This window comes from Oncorhynchus mykiss, chromosome 26, assembly GCF_013265735.2.
Source record: "Oncorhynchus mykiss isolate Arlee chromosome 26, USDA_OmykA_1.1, whole genome shotgun sequence".
NCBI lineage: Eukaryota > Metazoa > Chordata > Actinopteri > Salmoniformes > Salmonidae > Oncorhynchus > Oncorhynchus mykiss.
In genome coordinates, this window is record NC_048590.1 from 39,571,032 (window position 1) to 39,593,074 (window position 22,043).

The window sequence follows — 22,043 nt, forward strand, 5'->3', positions numbered from 1 at the left end:
AAGCAGAGCAACTTGTGTCGTCGACAGGTGCAGGTGTAGTACTGCTGGTAGTAGCAGTACTACTAGTAGAGCTGGTATGTGTCTCTATGGACGCGGTTCTGCCTTTTATTACTTTTTTTAACCATTAAGCAATTTTCTATCCAACGGAATGAGCAGCAACTACATTTGGCTACATACGGACCAGTACTGGAATTCTCGCATTTGACTAGGCTACCTGTATTTGACTAGGCTACCTGTATTTGACTAGGCTACCTGTATTTGACTAGGCTACCTGTATTTGACTAGGCTACCTGTATTTGACATTGTGTTGTTTTTTTCGCTGAACACTAGATCATTTAATATACTTCCCATCCTACCATCCCTAACCTTATTGGAGTAAACTAACGATCCTACCATCCCTAGCCTGATTGGAGTAAACTAGCGATCCTACCATCCTAACCTGATTGGAGTAAACTAACGATCCTACCATCCCTAGCCTGATTGGAGTAAACTAGCGATCCTACCATCCTAACCTGATTGGAGTAAACTAATGATCCTACCATCCTAACCTGATTGGAGTAAACTAACAATCCTACCATCCCTAGCCTGATTGGAGTAAACTAGTGATCCTACCATCCTAACCTGATTGGAGTAAACTAACGATCCTACCATCCTAACATGATTGGAGTAAACTAGCGATCCTACCATCCTAACATGATTGGAGTAAACTAGCGATCCTACCATCCTAACCTGATTGGAGTAAACTAGCGATCCTACCATCCTAACCTGATTGGAGTAAACTAACGATCCTACCATCCTAACCTGATTGGAGTAAACTAACAATCCTACCATCCCTAACCTGATTGGAGTAAACTAACGATCCTACCATCCTAACATGATTGGAGTAAACTAGCGATCCTACCATCCTAACATGATTGGAGTAAACTAGCGATCCTACCATCCTAACATGATTGGAGTAAACTAGTGATCCTACCATCCTAACCTGATTGGAGTAAACTAGCGATCCTACCATCCTAACATGATTGGAGTATACTAGCGATCCTATCATCCTAACATGATTGGAGTAAACTAGCGATCCTACCATCCTAACCTGATTGGAGTATACTAGCGATCCTATCATCCTAACCTGATTGGAGTAAACTAACGGACAATAAATATTCTACTGCTACAACTATTTTAACTCACATCTACAGTACCTGTAGTTAAATAATTATACATATATTAAGTGCTGGATTTTCACCCACAGCGGCCAATCCACCATTCATTCTGATCTTAACTCCAACCCTCCGTTGTCCACAGAACAACCCATCTTTCCCAGTATAACGCCATTTTAAAATTTCCTTTTGCAATAAATCCCTCCATTTTACGCTGATGTAGAACATTTCTACTGATATTGTACTAAAAAGACTAGAATGATATTTCTCATTGACTGATGGGTTTTTTTCAGATCCCCTAACAATACAGTTTGCAGTTCCATCTGAACCCTGATATAATGACATAACAATCATTCCTGGACCTGACTCCAAAAGCAAGCCACAGATAGACAGTACCAGAAAATATATTCTATTGATTATGTTTCCTCGTGACAGAGTCTGCACAAGGATGACTGTTCAATGCCCCACATATTGAGATTGTTTTTGTAGCAAGTATTTTATATAGTAGCTTAAATTGAAACTAATGACTTGATGAGTCAATTGTTGTTTTATATGTCAGTTCATAGACCCGATGCCAAGGTATTGGGACATTAAAAAAAACTGTTTCCAACTGACTCAAAATGTATTGGTTGTTAGCGTGTTGATTTCCCCTGTTCCAGGTCTTAATTGTGTTGTCGTGATATCCCCCTCCCTAATCAGGATCCATTCATCAGCTCTCTCGCTCCCTCTCTCTCTCTCCATCTCCCTCTCTCTCTCCATCTCCCTCTCTCTCTCTCCCTCTCTCTCTCCCTCTCTCTCTCTCTCTGTCTCTCTCCCTCTCTCTCTCTCTCCCCCTCTCTCCTGCTCTCTCTCTCTCTCTCCCTCTCTCTCGCTCTCTCTCTCTCTCTCTCCCCCTCTCTCTCTCTCTCCCCCTCTCTCCCGCTCTCTCTCTCTCTCTCTCTCTCTCTCCCTCTCTCTCTCTCTCCCTCTCTCTCTCCCTCTCCCTTCATCAGCTCCTCCTAATAGCCTCTGCTTGTTTGGCAACATATTGATTAGACATCGTATCAACTAGGCTGTTAATGACACAACAGACACACAGACAACAGTACAAATATGTCTACAGTATGTTACTACCCCCAAATCTTGCCCTCTGTCTATGTTACTACCCCCACGTCTGGCTGTTCTGCCTGTGTTACTACCCCCACGCCTGGCTGTTCTGCCTGTGTTACTACCCCCACGTCTGGCTGTTGTGCCTGTGTTATTACCCCCACGTCTGGCTGTCCTGTCTATGTTACTACCCCCACGTCTGGCTGTTCTGCCTGGGTTAATACCCCCACGTGTGGCTGTTCTGTCTATGTTACTACCCCACATCTGGCTGTTCTGTTTGTGTTACTACCCCCACGTCTGGCTGTTCTGTTTGTGTTACTACCCCCACATCTGGCTGTTCTGTCTGTGTTACTACCCCCATGTCTGGCTGTTCTGTCTGTGTTACTACCCCCACATCTGTCTTTTCTGTCTATGTTATTACCCCCACATCTGGCTGTTCTGTCTGTGTTACTACCCCTACATCTTGCCCTCTGTCTGTGTTAATACCCCCACGTCTGGCTGTTCTGCCTGTGTTACTACCCCCACATCTGGCTGTCCTGTCAATGTTACTACCCCCACGTCTGGCTGTTCTGCCTGTGTTACTACCCCCACGTCTGGCTGTTCTGCCTGTGTTACTACCCCCATGTCTGGCTGTTCTGCCTGTGTTATTACCCCCACATCTGGCTGTTCTGTCTGTGTTACTACCCCTACATCTTGCCCTCTGTCTGTGTTAATACCCCCACGTCTGGCAGTTCTGCCTGTGTTACTACCCCCACGTCTGGCTGTCCTGTCAATGTTACTACCCCCACGTCTGGCTGTTCTGCCTGTGTTACTACCCCCACGTCTGTCTGTTCTGTCTATGTTACTACCCCCACGTCTGTCTGTTCTGTCTGTGTTACTACCCCCACGTCTGGCATTTCTGTCTATGTTATTACCCCCACATCTGGCTGGTCTGTCTGTGTTACAACCCGCACATCTTGCCCTCTGTCTGTGTTACTACCCCCACGTCTGGCTGTTCTGCCTGTGTTACTACCCCCATGTCTGGCTGTTCTGCCTGTGTTATTACCCCCACATCTGGCTGTTCTGTCTGTGTTACTACCCCTACATCTTGCCCTCTGTCTGTGTTAATACCCCCACGTCTGGCTGTTCTGCCTGTGTTACTACCCCCACGTCTGGCTGTCCTGTCAATGTTACTACCCCCACGTCTGGCTGTTCTGCCTGTGTTACTACCCCCACGTCTGTCTGTTCTGTCTATGTTACTACCCCCACGTCTGTCTGTTCTGTCTGTGTTACTACCCCCACGTCTGGCATTTCTGTCTATGTTATTACCCCCACATCTGGCTGGTCTGTCTGTGTTACAACCCGCACATCTTGCCCTCTGTCTGTGTTACTACCCCCACGTCTGGCTGTTCTGCCTGTGTTACTACCCCCACGTCTGGCTGTTCTGCCTGTGTTACTACCCCCATGTCTGGCTGTTCTGCCTGTGTTATTACCCCCACATCTGGCTGTTCTGTCTGTGTTACTACCCCTACATCTTGCCCTCTGTCTGTGTTAATACCCCCACGTCTGGCTGTTCTGCCTGTGTTACTACCCCCACGTCTGGCTGTCCTGTCAATGTTACTACCCCCACGTCTGGCTGTTCTGCCTGTGTTACTACCCCCACGTCTGTCTGTTCTGTCTATGTTACTACCCCCACGTCTGTCTGTTCTGTCTGTGTTACTACCCCCACGTCTGGCATTTCTGTCTATGTTATTACCCCCACATCTGGCTGGTCTGTCTGTGTTACAACCCGCACATCTTGCCCTCTGTCTGTGTTACTACCCCCACGTCTGGCTGTTCTGCCTGTGTTACTACCCCCACGTCTGGCTGTTCTGCCTGTGTTACTACCCCCATGTCTGGCTGTTCTGCCTGTGTTATTACCCCCACATCTGGCTGTTCTGTCTGTGTTACTACCCCTACATCTTGCCCTCTGTCTGTGTTAATACCCCCACGTCTGGCTGTTCTGCCTGTGTTACTACCCCCACGTCTGGCTGTCCTGTCAATGTTACTACCCCCACATCTGGCTGTTCTGCCTGTGTTACTACCCCCACGTCTGTCTGTTCTGTCTATGTTACTACCCCCACGTCTGTCTGTTCTGTCTGTGTTACTACCCCCACGTCTGGCATTTCTGTCTATGTTATTACCCCCACATCTGGCTGGTCTGTCTGTGTTACAACCCGCACATCTTGCACTCTGTCTGTGTTACTACACCCACGTCTGGCTGTTCTGCCTGTGTTACTACCCCCACGTCTGGCTGTTCTGCCTGTGTTACTACCCCCATGTCTGGCTGTTCTGCCTGTGTTATTACCCCCACATCTGGCTGTTCTGTCTGTGTTACTACCCCTACATCTTGCCCTCTGTCTGTGTTAATACCCCCACGTCTGGCTGTTCTGCCTGTGTTACTACCCCCACGTCTGGCTGTCCTGTCAATGTTACTACCCCCACGTCTGGCTGTTCTGCCTGTGTTACTACCCCCACGTCTGTCTGTTCTGCCTGTGTTAATACCCCCATGTCTGGCTGTTCTGCCTGTGTTACTACCTCCACGTCTGACTTTTCTGTCTATGTTATTACTCCCACATCTGGCTGTTCTGTCTGTGTTACTACCCCCACATCTTTCCCTCTGTCTGTGTTACTAACCCCACATCTTGCCCTCTGTCTGTGTTACTACCCCCACGTCTGGCTGTTCTGCCTGTGTTACTACCCCCACGTCTGGCTGTTCTGCCTGTGTTAATACCCCCATGTCTGGCTGTTCTGCCTGTGTTACTACCTCCACGTCTGGCTGTTCTGTCTGTGTTACTACCCCCACGTCTGACTTTTCTGTCTATGTTATTACTCCCACATCTGGCTGTTCTGTCTGTGTTACTACCCCCACATCTTTCCCTCTGTCTGTGTTACTAACCCCACATCTTTCCCTCTGTCTGTGTTACTACCCCCACGTCTGGCTGTTATGTTTGTGTTACTACACCCATGTCTGGCTGTTCTGTCTGTGTTACTACCTCCACATCTTGCCCTCTGTCTATGTTATTACCCCCACGTCTGGCTGTTCTGTCTATGTTATTACCCCCACATCTGGCTGTTCTGTCTATGTTACTACCCCCACGTCTGGCTGTTCTGCCTGTGTTACTACCCCCACGTCTGGCTGTCCTGTCCATGTTACTACCCCCACGCCTGGCTGTTCTGTCTGTGTTACTACCCCCACGTCTGTCTGTTCTGTCTGTGTTACTACCCCCACGTCTGTCTTTTCTGTCTATGTTATTGCCCCCACATCTGGCTGTTCTGTCTATGTTACTACTCCCACGTCTGGCTGTTCTGCCTGTGTTACTACCCCCACGTCTGGCTGTCCTGTCTGTGTTACTACCCCCACGCCTGGCTGTTCTGTTTGTGTTACTACCCCCACGTCTGGCTGTTCTGTCTATGTTACTACCCCCACGTCTGTCTGTTCTGTCTGTGTTACTACCCCCACATCTTGCCCTCTGTCTATGTTACTACCCCCACGTCTGGCCCTGTGTCTGGCTGTTCTGTCTATGTTACTTCCCCCAAGTCTGGCTGTTTTGTCTGTGTTACTACCCCCACGTCTGGCTGTTCTGTCTATGTTACTACCCCCACGTCTGGCTCTTCTGTCTATGTTACCACCCCCATGTCTGGATGTTCTGTCTATGTTACCACCCCCATGTCTGGCTGTTCTGTCTATGTTACAACCCCCACATCTGGCTGTTCTGTCTATGTTACTACCCTCACGTCTGGCTGTTCTGTGTATGTTACCACCCCCATGTCTGGCTGTTCTGTCTATGTTACAACCCCCACATCTGGATGTTCTGTCTATGTTACCACCCCCATGTCTGACTGTTCTGTCTATGTTACCACCCCCATGTCTGGATGTTCTGTCTGTCTGGCTGTTCTCCTCCACCTCTCTCTTGTTCATCTCTATCACTCTCTTTCTTTCTCTTACCCCCACTCCTCATCTCTATGTCTCTCTCCCTCTCTTTCACCCCCGCTCTCTCCCTTTCTCCCTCCTGGGTCTGTCATTGAGTGCACCTCCATATTTAATGTATTTTTGTTCTCTCTGCTCCAGAGAGGGTAGTGGTCCTAAATGTTTGGAGTCTCTGTTTAGGGCAGCACTTTGCATTACCTGTGTGTGTGTGTGTGTGTGTGTGTGTGTGTGTGTGTGTGTGTGTGTGTGTGTGTGTGTGTGTGTGTGTGTGTGTGTGTGTGTGTGTGTGTGTGTGTGTGTGTGTGTGTGTGTGTGTGTGTGTGTGTGTGTGTGTGTGTGTGTGTGTGTGTGTGTGTGTGTGTGTGTGTGTGTGTACTTCTGTTCCATTCTGTTCTGTTCTTTTACTCAGAGCTTAATGCATTTATCTACAGCTCCATGTGTTGTTTTGTTTTCTCTGTAGCTTGTTTTTCTTTTGTCACTGGTTTCCAGAGATCCCTACTTCTCAGAGTGACACAGGAGGAAGTGGAGTGAGTCATTCACTCCATGTTGCAGTTAATGTTTCAGTCACTACCACAGGGGTTTCTCCTCTACCTTTCTGGATCAGTGTGTGTGTGTAACCTTATTTGAGATGCAGTGTTTCTGTCTTTTTGACTCTCTGTCTCACCTTTATTCGCTCCCTGTCTCTCCTTTTCTCTCTCTCTCATTTTCTCTCTCTCTGTCTCTCCCTTTCTCTATCCCTTTCTCTCTCTGTCTCTCCTTTTCTCTCTCTGTCTCGCCTTTTCTCTCTCTCTTCCTTTTCTCTCTCTCTCTCACCTTTTCTCTCTCGCTCTCCTTTTCTCTCTCGCTCTCCTTTTCTCTCTCTCTCTCTTCTCTCTCTGTCTCTCCTTTTCTTTCTCTCTGTCTCTCCTTTTCTCTCTGTGTTTCTCTTTTTCTTTCTCTCTCCTTTTCTCTCACTCTCTCTCTCTCCTTTTTTCTCTCTCTCTCTCTCTTCTCTCTCTGTCTCTCCTTTTCTTTCTCTCTGTCTCTCCTATTCTCTCTCTCTGAATCTCCCCTCTGACTCTCCTACAACATGTGGTTGTGATGACTAGCAGGTCATTGTAGGTGATGATTCTCTCTCTCACTGTCTCTTTTCTCTCCCTTTCTCACTCCTCCTCTCTCTCTCACTCTCCTCATCTCTTCCCCTCTTTCTATCCCTCTCTCTCCTCCTCTCTCCTCTCTCTCTCTGACGGTAGTCTTTTATGGTGATCTCCAGGTGAGGACTCAATGTGCTCTCTCTCCTCCTTCCTCCTCTCATTCTCTCCTCCGACCTCCTCTCTCTCTCCTCCTCCTCCTCCTCTCTCTCTCTCTCTCTCTTCCTCCTCCTCTCTCTCTCTCTTACAATAGTGTTGTGTTGTGTTGTTCTGCAGGTCAGTCTACCAATGGCTCCATGGGGGAGGTGTCTATCTATCTCTCCTTCTCTCTCTCTCTCTGACGGTAGTGTTGTATTGTTGGTCTGCAGGTCAGTCTACCGACAGCTCCGTGGGGGAGGTGTCCATGCAGGTGGATCTCATCTCTCACCCTGGCACTGGAGAGCACAAAGTCAACGTGAAGGGTGAGACACTCAAGAACTCGCACATGCCATTCCAGCACTCGCACATGCTATTCCTGTACACAAACACACAGAGGAGGAAAGCTGAAACTGTGAAACAATTAAACCTCACTTTACCCCTTAGATAAGAACATTACAACAACAATTTATCATTCGTAGTCAAATCTATTCATACCTGTAATGTTCAAAGAGGAACCACTGGGAGGAACATGGATAGTTGGATGTAGTTGTAGGCTAATGTTAAGCTGTGGTCATTATCAAATAGACTGCTGCTACACTACGTCCTACTTGAAACCCTATACTACAGAACACTAGTCAGACAGAGACAGAGTGTAAAGGTTGTCGTCTGGGGAAGGAGAGGAGGACCAATATGCAGCGTGGTAAGTGTTCATATTATTTAATGAAATATGCAACACTAGACAAGACAACAAACACGACAAACAAACAGTCCTGAAAGGTGAAACAAAAACACTAAACAGGAAACAACCACCCACAAAACACAATGGAAAACAGGCTACCTAAATATGGTCTCAATCATGAACAACGATTGACAGCTGCCTCTGATTGAGAACCATACCAGGCCAAACACAGAAATAGAAAATCATAGACAAACTAACATAGACAACCCACCCAACTCACGCCCTGACCTTACTAAAACAAAAGGTGAGGACTCCGGCCGCAAAACCTGAACCTATAGGGGAGGGTCTGGGTGGGTGTCTGTCCGTGGTGGCGGCTCAGGCGCGGGACGTGGACCCCACTCTAGCATAGTCTTTCACCGCCTCCTTAACCGCCTCCGTGGCCTCTTAAGAGCGGCGACCCTCGCCGCGACCTCGGACTGGGGTCCGAATGCTCCCCGTAGCCAGGCCAGTGTGTCGAGGTGGAATAGCCCGCACTGGGCTGTGCTGGAGAACCGGGGACACCATGCGTAAGGCTGGTGCCATGTACACAGGCCTGAGGAGACGCACTGGCGACCAGATGCGCTGAGCCGGATTCATGGCACCTGGCTCGATGCCCACTCTAGCCCGGCCAATACGAGGCACTGCAACGTACAGCACCGGGCTATGCACACACACCGGGGACACCGTGCGCCTCACGGCATAACACGGTGCCTGCCCGGTCCCTCTCGCTCTCCGGTAAGCACGGGGAGTTGGCTCAGGTCTCCTACCTGACTTAGCCACACTGCCCGTGTGCCGCCCCCCAAGAAATCTTTGGGGCTGCCTCTCGGGCTTCCTTGCCAGCCGTGTTCCCTCGAAGCGCTGGCTCCCATTACCTGCTGCCTCCGCTCTCCTGGCTGCCTCCACCTGTTCCCATGGGAGGCGGTCACTTCCAGCCAGGATCTCCTCCCATGTGTAGCAACCCTTGCCGTCCAAAACGTTCTCCCATGTCCAGGAGTCCTGAGATCGCTGCTGCCCGACACCACGCTGCTTGGTACTTTTTTGGTGGGTGATTCTGTAACTCTTGTCGTCTGGGGAAGGAGAGGAGGACCAAGGTGCAGCGTGGTAAGTGTTCATATTATTTCATGAAATATGCAACACTAGACTAAACAACAAACACGACAAACAAACAGTCCTGAAAGGTGAAACAAAAACACTAAACAGGAAACAACCACCCACAAAACACAATGGAAAACAGGCTACCTAAATATGGTTCTCAATCAGGGACAACGATTGACAGCTACCTCTGATTGAGAACCATACCAGGCCAAAACACAGAAATAGAAAATCATAGACAAACTAACATAGACAACCCACCCAACTCACGCCCTGACCATACTAAAACAAAAGACAAAAAAAAGGAACTAAGGTCAGAACGTGACCAGTGGTTAAAACCTTATTTTACAGAACACTAGTCAGTCAGAGACCAGCGGTTTAAACCTTATTTTACAGAACACTAGTCAGACAGAGACCAGCTGTTTAAACCTTATTTTACAGAACACTAGTCAAACAGAGACAGAGACCAGCGGTTAAAACCTTATTTTACAGAACAATAGTCAGTCAGAGACCAGCGGTTTAAACCTTATTTTACAGAACACTAGTCAGACAGAGCCCAGCGGTTAAAACCTTATTTTAGAGAACACTAGTCAGACAGAGACAGAGACCAGTGGTTTAAACATTATTTTACAGAACACTAGTCAGACAGAGACCAGCGGTTAAAACCTTATTTTACAGAACAATAGTCAGTCAGAGACAGAGACCAGTGGTTAAAACTTTATTTTACAGAACACTAGTCAGACAGAGACCAGTGGTTTAAACCTTATTTTACAGAACAATAGTCAGACAGAGACCATCAGTTAAAACCTTATTTTACAGAGCACTGGTCAGTCAGAGACAGAGACCAGCGGTTTAAACCTTATTTTACAGAACACTAGTCAGTCAGAGACCAGCGGTTTAAACCTTATTTTACAGAACACTAGTCAAACAGAGACAGAGACCAGCGGTTAAAACCTTATTTTACAGAACAATAGTCAGTCAGAGACCAGCGGTTTAAACCTTATTTTACAGAACACTAGTCAGACAGAGCCCAGCGGTTAAAACCTTATTTAAGAGAACACTAGTCAGACAGAGACAGAGACCAGTGGTTTAAACATTATTTTACAGAACACTAGTCAGACAGAGACCAGCGGTTAAAACCTTATTTTACAGAACAATAGTCAGTCAGAGACAGAGACCAGTGGTTAAAACTTTATTTTACAGAACACTAGTCAGACAGAGACCAGTGGTTTAAACCTTATTTTACAGAACAATAGTCAGACAGAGACCATCAGTTAAAACCTTATTTTACAGAGCACTGGTCAGTCAGAGACAGAGACCAGCGGTTAAAACCTTATTTTACAGAACACTAGTCAGTCAGAGACAGAGACCAGCGGTTTAAACCTTATTTTACAGAGCACTAGTCAGACAGAGACCAGCGGTTTAAACCTTATTTTACAGAACACTAGTCAGTCAGAGACAGAGACCAGCGGATTAAACCTTATTTTACAGAACACTAGTCAGAAAAGGACCAGTGGTTAAAACCTTATTTTACAGAACACTAGTCAGACAGAGACCAGCGGTCTAAACCTTATTTTATAGAACACTAGTCAGACAGAGACCAGCGGTCTAAACCTTATTTTACAGAACACTAGTCAGACAGAGACAGAGACCAGCGGATTAAACCTTATTTTACAGAACACTAGTCAGACAGAGACCAGTGGTTTAAACCTTATTTTACAGAACACTAGTCAGACAGAGACCAGTGGTTTAAACCTTATTTTACAGAACACTAGTCAGACAGAGACCAGCGGTTTAAACCTTATTTTACAGAACACTAGTCAGACAGAGACAGAGACCAGCGGTTTAAACCTTATTTTACAGAACACTAGTCAGACAGAGACCAGGAGTTAAAACCTTATTTTACAGAACACTAGTCAGACAGAGACCAGGAGTTAAAACCTTATTTAACAGAACACTAGTCAGACAGAGACCAGGAGTTAAAACCTTATTTTACAGAACACTAGTCAGACAGAGACCAGCAGTTAAAACCTTATTTTACAGAACACTAGTCAGACAGAGACCAGCTGTTTAAACCTTATTTTACAGAACACTAGTCAGTCAGAGACCAGCGGTTAAAACCTTATTTTACAGAACACTAGTCAGACAGAGACCAGGAGTTAAAACCTTATTTTACAGAACACTAGTCAGACATAGACCAGCTGTTTAAACCTTATTTTATAGAACAATAGTCAGACATAGACCAGCGGTTTAAACCTTATTTTACAGAACACTAGTCAGACATAGACCAGCGGTTTAAACCTTATTTTACAGAACACTAGTCAGACAGAGACCAGCAGTTAAAACCTTATTTTACAGAACACTAGTCAGACAGAGACAGAGACCAGCGGTTTAAACCTTATTTTACAGAACACTAGTCAGACAGAGACCAGCAGTTAAAACCTTATTTTACAGAACACTAGTCAGACAGAGATCAGCGGTTTAAACCTTATTTTACAGAACACTAGTCAGACAGAGACATAGACCAGTGGTTAAAACCTTATTTTACAGAACACTAGTCAGACAGAGATCAGCGGTTTAAACCTTATTTTACAGAACACTAGTCAGACAGAGACATAGACCAGTGGTTAAAACCTTATTTTACAGAACACTAGTCAGTCAGAGACCAGCGGTTTAAACTTTATTTTACAGAACACTAGTCAGACAGAGACATAGACCAGTGGTTAAAACCTTATTTTACAGAACACTAGTCTGTCAGAGACCAGCGGTTTAAACCTTATTTTACAGAACACTAGTCAAACAGAGACAGAGACCAGCGGTTAAAACCTTATTTTACAGAACAATAGTCAGTCAGAGACCAGCGGTTTAAACCTTATTTTACAGAACACTAGTCAGACAGAGCCCAGCGGTTAAAACCTTATTTTAGAGAACACTAGTCAGACAGAGACAGAGACCAGTGGTTTAAACATTATTTTACAGAACACTAGTCAGACAGAGACCAGCGGTTAAAACCTTATTTTACAGAACAATAGTCAGACAGAGACCATTGGTTAAAACCTTATTTTACAGAACACTAGTCAAACAGAGACCAGCGGTTAAACCTTATTTTACAGAACAATAGTCAGACAGAGACCATCAGTTAAAACCTTATTTTACAGAGCACTGGTCAGTCAGAGACAGAGACCAGCGGTTAAAACCTTATTTTACAGAACACTAGTCAGTCAGAGACAGAGACCAGCGGTTTAAACCTTATTTTACAGAGCACTAGTCAGTCAGAGACAGAGACCAGCGGATTAAACCTTATTTTACAGAACACTAGTCAGTCAGAGACCAGCGGTTTAAACCTTATTTTACAGAACACTAGTCAGTCAGAGACAGAGACCAGCGGATTAAACCTTATTTTACAGAACACTAGTCAGACATAGACCAGCGGTTAAAACCTTATTTTACAGAACACTAGTCAGACAGAGACCAGCGGTCTAAACCTTATTTTACAGAGCACTAGTCAGTCAGAGACAGAGACCAGCGGATTAAACCTTATTTTACAGAACACTAGTCAGACATAGACCAGCGGATTAAACCTTATTTTACAGAACAATAGTCAGACAGAGACCAGCGGTTTAAACCTTATTTTACAGAGCACTAGTCAGTCAGAGACAGAGACCAGCGGATTAAACCTTATTTTACAGAACACTAGTCAGACATAGACCAGCGGTTAAAACCTTATTTTACAGAACACTAGTCAGACAGAGACCAGCGGTCTAAACCTTATTTTATAGAACACTAGTCAGACAGAGACCAGCGGTCTAAACCTTATTTTATAGAACACTAGTCAGACAGAGACCAGCAGTTAAAACCTTATTTTACAGAACACTAGTCAGACAGAGACAGAGACCGGTGGTTTAAACATTATTTTACAGAACACTAGTCAGACAGAGACCAGCGGTCTAAACCTTATTTTACAGAACACTAGTCAGACAGAGACAGAGACCAGCGGTTTAAACCTTATTTTACAGAACACTAGTCAGACAGAGACCAGCAGTTAAAACCTTATTTTACAGAACACTAGTCAGACAGAGATCAGCGGTTTAAACCTTATTTTACAGAACACTAGTCAGACAGAGACATAGACCAGTGGTTAAAACCTTATTTTACAGAACACTAGTCAGTCAGAGACCAGCGGTTTAAACCTTATTTTACAGAACACTAGTCAGACAGAGACATAGACCAGTGGTTAAAACCTTATTTTACAGAACACTAGTCTGTCAGAGACCAGCGGTTTAAACCTTATTTTACAGAACACTAGTCAAACAGAGACAGAGACCAGCGGTTAAAACCTTATTTTACAGAACAATAGTCAGTCAGAGACCAGCGGTTTAAACCTTATTTTACAGAACACTAGTCAGACAGAGACATAGACCAGTGGTTAAAACCTTATTTTACAGAACACTAGTCTGTCAGAGACCAGCGGTTTAAACCTTATTTTACAGAACACTAGTCAAACAGAGACAGAGACCAGCGGTTAAAACCTTATTTTACAGAACAATAGTCAGTCAGAGACCAGCGGTTTAAACCTTATTTTACAGAACACTAGTCAGACAGAGCCCAGCGGTTAAAACCTTATTTTAGAGAACACTAGTCAGACAGAGACAGAGACCAGTGGTTTAAACATTATTTTACAGAACACTAGTCAGACAGAGACCAGCGGTTAAAACCTTATTTTACAGAACAATAGTCAGACAGAGACCATTGGTTAAAACCTTATTTTACAGAACACTAGTCAAACAGAGACCAGCGGTTAAACCTTATTTTACAGAACAATAGTCAGACAGAGACCATCAGTTAAAACCTTATTTTACAGAGCACTGGTCAGTCAGAGACAGAGACCAGCGGTTAAAACCTTATTTTACAGAACACTAGTCAGTCAGAGACAGAGACCAGCGGTTTAAACCTTATTTTACAGAGCACTAGTCAGTCAGAGACAGAGACCAGCGGATTAAACCTTATTTTACAGAACACTAGTCAGTCAGAGACCAGCGGTTTAAACCTTATTTTACAGAACACTAGTCAGTCAGAGACAGAGACCAGCGGATTAAACCTTATTTTACAGAACACTAGTCAGACATAGACCAGCGGTTAAAACCTTATTTTACAGAACACTAGTCAGACAGAGACCAGCGGTCTAAACCTTATTTTATAGAACACTAGTCAGACAGAGACCAGCGGTCTAAACCTTATTTTATAGAACACTAGTCAGACAGAGACCAGCAGTTAAAACCTTATTTTACAGAACACTAGTCAGACAGAGACAGAGACCGGTGGTTTAAACATTATTTTACAGAACACTAGTCAGACAGAGACCAGCGGTCTAAACCTTATTTTACAGAACACTAGTCAGACAGAGACAGAGACCAGCGGATTAAACCTTATTTTACAGAACACTAGTCAGACAGAGACCAGCGGTCTAAACCTTATTTTACAGAACACTAGTCAGACAGAGACCAGCGGTTTAAACCTTATTTTACAGACCACTAGTCAGACAGAGACCAGCGGTCTAAACCTTATTTTACAGAACACTAGTCAGACAGAGACAGAGACCAGCGGATTAAACCTTATTTTACAGAACACTAGTCAGACATAGACCAGCGGTTAAAACCTTATTTTACAGAACACTAGTCAGTCAGAGACCAGCAGTTAAAACCTTATTTTACAGAACACTAGTCACATCAGATCTTTTTCAGAGTTGATATAATTGGCCAAAAGATACATTTTTGAAAACTATTTCAAAATTTGGCTGCCTGTGTAAATGCAGCCTGAGTGACTCATACTCAATGACCAGTAGTTTTAGAACAAGTGTTTTATTTAAAAGTACATGGACCATTGATTTTATAACAAGTATCCTATTTCAGTTTGCATCGTGGATGGATGGATATGGGTGGGTGAGTGGGTGGATCGATGTGTGCATGGATGGATGATTTGATTGACTGATTGATTGACTGATCAACTGATTGATTGACATATTTTTTATTGATTGATGTGTCTCTGTCATTTCTCTCCAGTGGTGGGGGTCAACAACCTAAGCTGGCAGACCAATGCCATGTTCCGACCGTTCGTGGAGGTGAATGCGGTTGGGCCGCACCTCGCCGACAAGAAACGCAAGTTCACCACCAAGACCAAGAACAACAATTGGTCACCAAAGTACAACGAAACATTCCAATAGTAAGTCTGCTTTATTATCTAAAGTAAGTCTGGTTTATTGTCCAAAGTAAGTCTGGTTTATTGTCCAAAGTAAGTCTGGTTTATTGTCTAAAGTAAGCCTGGTTTATTGTCTAAAGTAAGTCTGGTTTATTGTCTAAAGTAAGTCTGGTTTATTGTCCAAAGTAAGTCTGGTTTATTGTCCAAAGTAAGTCTGGTTTATTGTCCAAAGTACGTCTGGTTTATTGTCTAAAGTAAGCCTGGTTTATTTTCTAAAGTAAGTCTGGTTTATTATCTAAAGTAAGTCTGGTTTATTGTCTAAAGTAAGTCTGGTTTATTGTCTAAAGTAAGTCTGGTTTATTGTCTAAAGTAAGTCTGGTTTATTGTCTAAAGTAAGTCTGGTTTATTGTCCAAAGTAAGTCTGGTTTATTGTCCAAAGTAAGTCTGGTTTATTGTCTAAAGTAAGCCTGGTTTATTGTCTAAAGTAAGTCTGGTTTATTATCTAAAGTAAGTCTGGTTTATTATCTAAAGTAAGTCTGGTTTATTGTCTAAAGTAAGTCTGGTTTATTGTCCAAAGTAAGTCTGGTTTATTGTCCAAAGTAAGTCTGGTTTATTGTCTAAAGTAAGCCTGGTTTATTGTCTAAAGTAAGTCTGGTTTATTGTCTAAAGTAAGTCTGGTTTATTATCTAAAGTAAGTCTGGTTTATTGTCTAAAGTAAGTCCGGTTTATTGTCCAAAGTAAGTCTGCTTTATTGTCCAAAGTAAGTCTGGTTTATTGTCTAAAGTAAGCCTGGTTTATTATCTAAAGTAAGTCTGGTTTATTGTCTAAAGTAAGTCTGGTTTATTATCTAAAGTAAGTCTGGTTTATTGTCTAAAGTAAGTCTGATGTACAATTAAACATTCTGATAGTAAGTCTGATGTGCAATAAAAATTCTGGTAATAAGTCTGGTTTATTGTCTAAAGTATGTCGGCTTTATTGTCTAAAGGAAGTCTGATGTACAATTAAACATTCTGATAGTAAGTCTGCTTTATTGTCTAAGCAAACAACCTAATCCTGTTTTTTGTCTTCAGTTATGTGTGTCTTGGTTGTGCCAGGAGTGTTGCTCCTCCAGTAGTATAGTATTTGCTACATAGTGGGAATGTAGACACCTGCAGTGCTCACTGTCAAAACGTTTGGAAAAGGTTACAAATGAAACTGGAAGCGCTTTTATCCAGCATGATAGCAGAAAGTAATGAGATCATGAAGTGCTTTTAAAAATGAAAAAAAGAGACATTTCAGTTATTTGAATAGTGAGAATAGAGGGAGGGCTGAGATAGAGTGAATGGTTTATCTATGCAGCTGTACCACTGTCTGTCTGATACTGAGCCAGCTGCATTTAAAGCACAATGTGGAGGCTGTGTCCCAAAAGCATCCTATTTATTTTACACCGAGTGTACTAAACATTAGGAACACCTTCCTAATATTGAGTTGCATTGCTTTTGCCCTCAGAACAGCCTCAATTTGTCGGGGCATGGACTCTGCAAGGTGTCGAAAGGGTTCCACAGGGATGCTGGCCCATGTTGACTCCAATGCTTCCCACATTTGGCTTGATGTCCTATGGGTGATGGACCATTGTTGATACACACCGGAAACTGTTGAAAAACCCAGCGGCGTTGCAGTTCTTGACACACTCAAACCAGTGCTACCTACTACCATACCCAATTCAAAGGCACTTAATTATGTTGTCTTGCCCATTGGCACATACACAAGCCATGTCTCAATAAGGCTTAAAAATCCTTCTTTAACCTGTCTCTTCCCCTTCATCTACACTGGTCAAAGTGGATTTAACAGGTGACATCAATAAGGGATCATAGTTTTCACCTGGTCAGTCTATGTCATAGAAAGAGCAGGTGTTTTCTGTTTTGTACCATGCCCTGGTCAAAAGTAGTGCACTACATAGGGAATAGGGTGCCATTTGGGATGCCGACAGGGTTTGACTATCAGCTGCATCCAATCCTCTCACTGTGTTTATGATAGTGAGCCAGATGTCTGTGAAGTGCCGTCAGAGAGAGAGAGGGATCATCTGTAGTGCCTATGTGGTCTCTGGTGCTCTTTTAATGGCAGCGTCCACTGACCGAGATCAATGTCAACACGAACACCATCTGCAAATACATGCACTTCTTTTTCTTTCTATTTTTCATTGTACCAAAGAAAACAACTGATAGACAACAATACAGATAAAAACACATTTAAAACATCTGATAGACAACAATACAGATACAAACACATTTAAAACATCTGATAGAGAATAATACAGATAAAAACACATTTAAAACATCTGATAGACAACAATACAGATAAAAACACATTTAAAACATCTGATAGACAACAATACAGATAAAAACACATTTAAAACATCTGATAGACAACAATACAGATAAAAACACATTTAAAACATCTGATAGACAACAATACAGACAAAAACACATTTAAAACATCGAATAGACAACAATACAGATACAAACACATTTAAACATCTGATAGACAACAATACAGATACAAACACATTTAAACATCTGATAGACAACAATACAGATACAAACACATTTAAAACATCTGATCGACAACAATACAGATACAAACACATTTAAAACATCTGATAGACAACAATGCAGATAAAAACACATTTAAAACATCTGATAGACAACAATACAGATAAAAACACATTTAAAACATCTGATAGACAACAATACAGATACAAACACATTTAAAACATCTGATAGACAACAATACAGACAAAAACACATGTAAAACATCTGATAGACAACAATACAGATACAAACACATTTAAAACATCTAATAGACAACAATACAGATACAAACACATTTAAAACATCTGATAGACAACAATACAGATAAAAACACATTTAAAACATAGAATAGACAACAATACAGATACAAACACATTTAAACATCTGGTAGACAACAATACAGATACAAACACATTTAAAACATCGAATAGACAACAAACACATTTAAAACACCTAATAGACAACAATACAGATACAAACACATTTAAAACATCTGATAAAAACACATTTAAACATCTGAGATAACAATACAGATACAAACACATTTAAAACATCTAATAGACAACAATACAGATGAAACACATTTAAAACATCTGATAGACAACAATACAGATAAAAACACATTTAAAACATCTAATAGACAACAATACAGATAAAAACACATTTAAAACATCTGATAGACAACAATACAGATAAAAACACATTTAAAACATCTGATAGACAACAATACAGATAAAAACACATTTAAAAACATCTGATAGACAACAATACAGATAAAAACACATTTCAAACATCTGATAGACAACAATACAGATACAAACACATTTAAAACATCTGATAGACAACAATACAGATAAAAACACATTTAAAACCTCTGATAGACAACAATACAGATACAAACACATTTAAAACATCTGATAAAAACATTTAAACATCTGAGATAACAATACAGATACAAACACATTTAAAACATCTAATAGACAACAATACAGATGAAACACATTTAAAACATTTGATAGACAACAATACAGATACAAACACATTTAAAACATCTAATAGACAACAATGCACATAAAAACACATTTAAAACATCCGATAGACAACAATACAGATAAAAACACATTTAAAACATCTAATAGACAACAAACACATTTAAAACATCTAATAGACAACAATACAGATAAAAACACATTTAAAACATCTGATAGACAACAATACAGATAAAAACACATTTAAACATCTGAGACAACAATACAGATACCAACACATTTAAAACCTCTGATAGACAACAATACAGATACAAACACATTTAAAACATCTGATAGACAACAATACAGATACAAACACATTTAAAACATCTGATAGACAACAATACAGATACAAACACATTTAAAACATCTGATAGACAACAATACAGATAAAAACACATTTAAAACATCTAATAGACAACAATACAGATACAAACACATTTAAAACAACTGATAGACAACAATACAGATGAAAACACATTTAAAACATCTGATAGACAACAATACAGATGAAAACACATTTAAAACAACTGATAGACAACAATACAGATAAAAACACATTTCAAACATCTGATAGACAACAATACAGATACAAACACATTTAAAACATCTGATAGACAACAATACAGATAAAAACACATTTAAAACATCTGATAAAAACACATTTAAACATATGAGATAACAATACAGATACAAACACATTTAAAACATCTAATAGACAACAATACAGATGAAACACATTTAAAACATCTGATAGACAACAATACAGATACAAACACATTTAAACCATCTGATAGACAACAATACAGATAAAAACACATTTAAAACATCTAATAGACAACAATACAGATACAAACACATTTAAAACATCTGATAGACAACAATACAGATAAAAACACATTTAAAACATCTAATAGACAACAATACAGATAAAAACACATTTAAAATATCTGATAGACAACAATACAGATACAAACACATTTAAAACATCTGATAGACAACAATACAGATAAAAACACATTTAAAACATCTGATAGACAACAATTCAGATATAAAACACATTTCAAACATCTGATAGACAACAATACAGATACAAACACATTTAAAACATCTGATAGACAAGAATACAGATAAAAAACACATTTAAATCATCTGATAAAAACACATTTAAACATCTGAGATAACAATACAGATACAAACACATTTAAAACATCGAATAGACAACAATACAGATGAAACACATTTAAAACATCTGATAGACAACAATACAGATACAAACACATTTAAAACATCTAATAGACAACAATACAGATGAAACACATTTAAAACATTTGATAGACAACAATACAGATACAAACACATTTAAAACATCTAATAGACAACAATGCACATAAAAACACATTTAAAACATCCGATAGACAACAAGACAGATAAAAACACATTTAAAACCTCTGATAGACAACAATACAGATACAAACACATTTAAAACATCTGATAGACAACAATACAGATACAAACACATTTAAAACATCTGATAGACAACAATACAGATAAAAACACATTTAAAACATCTAATAGACAACAATACAGATACAAACACATTTAAAACAACTGATAGACAACAATACAGATGAAAACACATTTAAAACATCTGATAGACAACAATACAGATGAAAACACTTTTAAAACAACTGATAGACAACAATACAGATAAAAACACATTTCAAACATCTGATAGACAACAATACAGATACAAACACATTTAAAACATCTGATAGACAACAATACAGATAAAAACACATTTAAAACATCTGATAAAAACACATTTAAACATATGAGATAACAATACAGATACAAACACATTTAAAACATCTAATAGACAACAATACAGATGAAACACATTTAAAACATCTGATAGACAACAATACAGATACAAACACATTTAAACCATCTGATAGACAACAATACAGATAAAAACACATTTAAAACATCTAATAGACAACAATACAGATACAAACACATTTAAAACATCTAATAGACAACAATACAGATAAAAACACATTTAAAACATCTAATAGACAACAATACAGATAAAAACACATTTAAAACATCTGATAGACAACAATACAGATACAAACACATTTAAAACATCTGATAGACAACAATACAGATAAAAACACATTTAAATCATCTGATAAAAACACATTTAAACATCTGAGATAACAATACAGATACAAACACATTTAAAACATCGAATAGACAACAATACAGATGAAACACATTTAAAACATCTGATAGACAACAATACAGATACAAACACATTTAAAACATCTGATAGACAACAATACAGATAAAAACACATTTAAAACATCTAATAGACAACAATACAGATAAAAACACATTTAAAACATCTGATAGACAACAATACAGATACAAACACATTTAAAACATCTGATAGACAACAATACAGATAAAAACACATTTAAAACATCTGATAGACAACAATACAGATAAAAACACATTTAAAACATCTGATAAAAACACATTTAAACATCTGAGATAACAATACAGATACAAACACATTTAAAACATCTAATAGACAACAATACAGATGAAACACATTTAAAACATTTGATAGACAACAATACAGATACAAACACATTTAAAACATCTAATAGACAACAATGCACATAAAAACACATTTAAAACATCCGATAGACAACAATACAGATAAAAACACATTTAAAACATCTAATAGACAACAAACACATTTAAAACATCTAATAGACAACAATACAGATAAAAACACATTTAAAACATCTGATAGACAACAATACAGATAAAAACACATTTAAACATCTGAGACAACAATACAGATACCAACACATTTAAAACCTCTGATAGACAACAATACAGATACAAACACATTTAAAACATCTGATAGACAACAATACAGATACAAACACATTTAAAACATCTGATA

At 40.5% G+C, this 22,043-nt stretch overlaps 1 protein-coding gene across 3 annotated transcripts in view; it reads left to right on the forward strand.

Annotated features, from left to right (window-relative positions):
* The window catches only part of LOC110506127 (protein unc-13 homolog C), a 223,531-nt gene that overhangs the window by 195,790 nt on the left and 5,698 nt on the right, over positions 1-22,043 (forward strand). For all 3 annotated transcript variants that reach the window (XM_036964589.1, XM_036964590.1, XM_036964591.1), the window contains 2 exons: positions 7,688-7,780; positions 15,327-15,486. In XM_036964589.1, the coding sequence (XP_036820484.1) occupies positions 7,688-7,780; positions 15,327-15,486 (253 nt within the window). The remainder of the gene's footprint in view (positions 1-7,687; positions 7,781-15,326; positions 15,487-22,043) is intronic.